This window comes from Planococcus citri, chromosome 1, assembly GCF_950023065.1.
Source record: "Planococcus citri chromosome 1, ihPlaCitr1.1, whole genome shotgun sequence".
In the NCBI taxonomy this organism is placed as follows: Eukaryota; Metazoa; Arthropoda; class Insecta; order Hemiptera; family Pseudococcidae; genus Planococcus; species Planococcus citri.
In genome coordinates this window covers 23,541,443-23,546,463 of record NC_088677.1, presented here as the reverse complement: position 1 = coordinate 23,546,463, position 5,021 = coordinate 23,541,443, and the positions used below count along the sequence as shown (strand labels likewise).

The window sequence follows — 5,021 nt, the reverse complement described above, 5'->3', positions numbered from 1 at the left end:
GGTAATCGAACAATCCAAGTGTTTAATGCTTTAAACATAGACACAGAGTACCGATGTTATATAATAGCGTCTAATCTGGTGTATTTTTTTACATGGAAAGAAACATAAGCCAATGTAATTGTTTTTACGAAAAAAAAAAGTAAAAAAAAAATCAAAACGTGTCAAGTGTTTTTATATACCTATAGCCCGCCTTGTTACAGACGTTGATTTGGTCAGGACTTGCAGTGCATTATGCTTTTTATTACGGTTCCCATTTTCAGATATACGTAACATGGTCGTTACGTCTGTTCGCTGGTTATTTTTCGCCGTGAGTATATCTTATTATGTATTTTTTCCCTTTTGCGCGCTCTTCCGATAATGCTAATTAATTTATTGTGGGTTTTGCTGAATCATATATCTAATATGCTTTCGTACTTATTGCATCGAATCGATCCGACAGAAGCGCGATGATAAGCGTAATTGAAGTTCGTATGGCTAAATTCAAGTTTATTTGCGGTTATGTGCGCCTATCTATACGTACCTATACCTAGGTATCTGGTGTATTGTGGGCAGAGGCTGATTTAACATACGGAAAAAAGGACAGTAGCCGAGTGAACCGACATGGATAATGAGCCTACTTCACGATAAGTGTGTACATATTAAAGGTGTCATCGAAATATAAAGAAAAATGGTGACCTTTTTATGACTTTTGGGAGACCTTTTTTTGAAAAAAAAATTACGTAGGTTAGAATTTCAACATTGATGGGTGATTTTTGTGGAATTTTTCGAGCTCTGATCATGGTAAAAATAATGAGGAAAATTCATCACGTCAGAATTTTCCATAATTTCAGAGTTGATGACGCCATCATCGTTGAAATTTCTTCAATTTTTGATAACTTTCAATTAAATTTCAATGATAGGTAATTTTACAGTTTTTATTGTTTTTGTGGGTTTTTCACAATTTTGTAATTTTCCACAATTTTTATTTATTACTGAGCATTTTTGCGAAATTTCGCTCAATTTTCAGTCAATTTCATTTCAATAATTTTCAAAAAATTTTCGAAAAAATGTTTGCTGCATTGTTTTAATTTTTCACCTGAAATTTATGGCATGGTATATGCTACATTTTGCAGTTTTAAAAAATTATCACTCAATTTTGAGAATAATTCGAATAATTCCAGTGATTGCGTTTAATTTTTGACAAGAGGATGCCTTTTTGATAACGTTGATGACCTGATAGACATCTTGGTATTTGATTTTTCATGCCTCAAGTAGGTAACCATTGTAGAAGCAGAAAAGCTTTAAAATCACAAAAAACTGCTGAAATTTCAAAGTGATGAAAAATGACTTTTAAATGATCAAAAAGTGATGAGATTATTTCAGTACGTATTCACCTAAAAAACATGAAAAAGTGTCAAAAACCTTTTAAAATGTTGTAAAAACACCTAAAAAAGCAATAGTTGAAATCTCGGATTGTTACTTAAAAATACATAATCTATGTATGAGTAACATTTTCCCAAAATGCACGAAAAAGGTGCTTAAAATGTATTAAAATGATTTTAAAGGCCACAAAAAGAGCAGAAAAAAGTAAAAAAAAAAATTATCAAAAACTTGAAAAAAATTAATAAAAATTCTACAAAACACAACAAAAATTTTGTTTTTTTTTGCCAAAAATTGAAAAAAAAATTGTTTAAAATTGCAAAGATTTAATTTATTTGATCATTGTCAGAATAATTATCAAAGTAGAACTAGTTCTTTTTTAAATCAAAATTCCAAAATAATTATGTTTTTTTTTGCCAATCATACTTTTTTGTGAAGCCTGTAAAGAATGCAAAAATGTAAAATTGCTACCTATTGCTAAAATTTTAGAGAAACACTTTTTAAATTTTTATGAAGTCTTGCTAAAGAACTACTGTTTTGTGGGAACTGCAAAAAAAAATATTGATCAATTTTTGTCAAATGTTTACCTGGGTTTTCAATCAAAATGGCCAAAGTCACGACCCTCTTCATTTAACAGGCCGGAACCGCTGCTAACGGCAACGCCGCATTTTTACGATTATCAGGCCCAGAAAACGCATTGTTGTTATGGCGAAATGTACATTTTTGAAGTTTTTCGTTAATTTCTTTTTATGGGGTACATTTTACTAAAATTTTCTTTAGCATGGTCGAAAGAAAATTAATTATTCTATCGAATGGTATATATACTATTGAATTTCACTTCGTAAGTAAGCTTATAAGTAGGGAAAATGTGTACAGCAATTCTTGATGGTCCTCTATTATCAATGATTGAAGCAATTATTTTCATGTAAATTATACAAATCTATATATCGTTGGAAAGAGCATAAAAAATGCTACCTTTTGAGTACTATGAGTGTTGAGTTAGTTGTTACAGTATTTGAAATAATTGAATTCAAATTTTCAATTGAAGATTTTCTCAAAACTATGACAGATTACTTGAAACTCGTATTGTTCAAAATGTAGCGTTTTTTATCCTCTTTCCAACGATATATAGTTTTATACAATTTAAATGAAAATATTCGGTGCAATTACTGATAATTAGAGGTCACCCAACAATCATTTCACACACATTTCCAATATTGATTAATAGTAAATTGACTAAAATTCAACAATGGGTACACCATTCGATTGCAAATGGTATTCTCTTTCGATCTTATGCAACAAAATTTTCATAAAATCAATGTCAAAAATGTTTTTTAACGAAAAACTGTTTAAAATTGTATCAGGCCCATTTAAACGCATGTTATCTTTGGCGTGACTTGGGCCTGATAACATTGTTGCCAGATTTCGCGGTTCCGGTCTGTTAAATGAAGAGGGTCGTGCCAAAGTTTTTTTTGCCCAATGCCCAAAATACAAAAAAAAAACATTTCTTTGGTTAAAATTTTCAGAAAGTCACTTGCTTCTTGTTCGTTAAAATATGACTTTTTTGTCAAAATTGCAAAAAACATGTTTTTCATAAAAATTGCCAAAATTTTTACTTTTTTTGCAAAAAGGGTGTAGAAATTTTCATTTTTTGTGGAGATTGCAAGATCAATATCTTGCCAAAATTCCAAACAAAAATGGAATTTTATTCTTTTCAAAAATTGCAAAAAATTGTTGCTTTTTTGTCCCAAAAAGTATGCCTTTAATGTCTACATTGCAAAAAATAGATGATCAGTTTTTCATCAAAATTACCAAAATTTTTACTTTTTTTTTGCAAAAAGATTGTAAGAATTTTCATTTTTTTTTTTTTGAGATTAAAAGATTAATTTTTTGCCAAAATTCCAAAAAATTGCAAAAAAAATTGATTTTTTGTCCCAAAAAATGTGGTTTTAATGCCTAAATTTCTGAAATGGTCATTCAAGATGTTTACAGTTATAGAGATAATGGATTATACTTCACTAAATTATGGAAAATATTTCTAGGTTTCATTTTCAGTATTGACCATTCAGACCGTGAATTCTGGCAAAATGACTTACGGTCTGGTTTATCGACCAGCGGGTCTGTATGCGGGGGCTTCATCTACGGTATCGGCGTCATCATCATCGCCAGCATCATCAACCACGAGTACTGAGAAATCGAAACTCGAAGCGAATGAAACTGCGATTTCTGCCCAGACAGAGCAGCCTGATATTAGTGATATTAACGAATCGTCCATTAGCTTGAGTAAAATAACCCAAAGCAATGTTTCTCTGAGTGATGATAGCGATAGCGATGGCTCCAAGTTCACTGAAAATGATATTCTACCCTGGTTAATGCAGTCTGCCGCAAACCCACCTTATAAACCAAAAAGCAAACCGGTTAAAGCATCGACTCATCAATACGAAGTTACCGAAGATCCTGAAGCAGATGGTTAGAGCTACGAGTTGGCGTTTTTTGTGTAAGGTGCACTTGAGTGCTTTTCCCTCTACGTATGCACTGCCTTATCAAAATAATAAAGTACCTACCTATTATAAGTTTTTGTTAACGTGGGAAAAATTCATTTTTTGAAAATAAGAAATGAGATAAAATGATTATGTAATATGTATTATTTCTTTTTTTTTTACTTTTATATTTTTTTATAGATGTAAGAATGTTACCTACGCATAAGATTAATTGTGTAGATATACTTTCAAATAAAAATAATAGGATTTAATATTCGTTTTTTTTTAGTTTATTTTCTATCTTTGGAAGTTTCCAACGAAATTTTTTCCAACATGCAGGAATGCCAGACACCTTACCAAAAGTTATTCGTTATAATTTTTTGAAAACTTTTCGGAAGTATCGACCTGGTAAAATAAGCATGTTTAGTTTTTTAATGTCACTTTTGGTAACTTCCTTCAGAGCATCAATAAAAAAACAAGCAAGGTCCGGGGGACCTGGCAAGAGGGTTCCCCAGATTTGGATAGAAAAATCCAGTGATTATTTTTTTCAGATTAAAATCCTGTTTTGCCCGACACAGGAATAAATACATACAAATCCAAAATCGTTAATAAGAGGTTTTCAATAATTCGAAAATTTGAAAGCAAAAATTTTAAAAATTAATATTCAATTCGTACATCTACCATCTAGTTTTGTTTTTTGTTTTTCTTTTCTTTTAGTGGAAAAGAAAAGAAAAATAAGAAAAAAAAGTCATTTATTATCGTGAATATTTGAATTTATTTTTCAATTTTTAGTGTCCACAATTTGGCAGCTTTTTCATAAAATGTTTAGGTATAAAAATATTGACGAAACAAAATATTCGCAAATCGCAGTAGGTTTTCGGATCATAACCTCAAACAAACGTTCAAAACAATAATAAAAAATTAAAAATACTCGTTCTCTTCGATTTTAATTGGGAGAACCCTAGAAATTGTTGGCTGATAAAACCGAAGTTAAAATGCTCGCTTTGTTGAAGAAACTGAAAGTGACTTGGCAAGTAGAAAGGTCTCTTATGTGTAACGTAATACGCAACACATAAGACACCTTTCTAAATAACGTGGCGCACTGAAGAATTCTTGAAAGCGATTTTAATAAACAATAATTTTATAAGACATATTTTTTTAGGATTTCTTATTTAAAAATGT

General features: G+C 30.4%; 1 protein-coding gene across 1 annotated transcript; it reads left to right on the top strand.

The window, feature by feature from the left end:
- Positions 1-4,102, top strand: LOC135842164 (uncharacterized). Its single transcript, XM_065359552.1, has 2 exons — positions 1-307; positions 3,402-4,102. Exons 1-2 carry the CDS (start codon positions 272-274, stop codon positions 3,831-3,833), a joined length of 468 nt encoding a protein of 155 aa, XP_065215624.1. The 5' UTR covers positions 1-271; the 3' UTR covers positions 3,834-4,102.
- The last annotated feature ends 919 nt before the right edge of the window (positions 4,103-5,021 follow it).

Bases quoted from the DNA above. Each gene is read 5' to 3' on its own strand.
- LOC135842164 (XM_065359552.1), top strand. From the start codon at position 272: ATGGTCGTTACGTCTGTTCGCTGGTTATTTTTCGCC. The intron at 308-3,401 runs GTGAGTATATCT...AAATATTTCTAG, and splicing joins TTCGCTGGTTATTTTTCGCC to GTTTCATTTTCAGTATTGAC.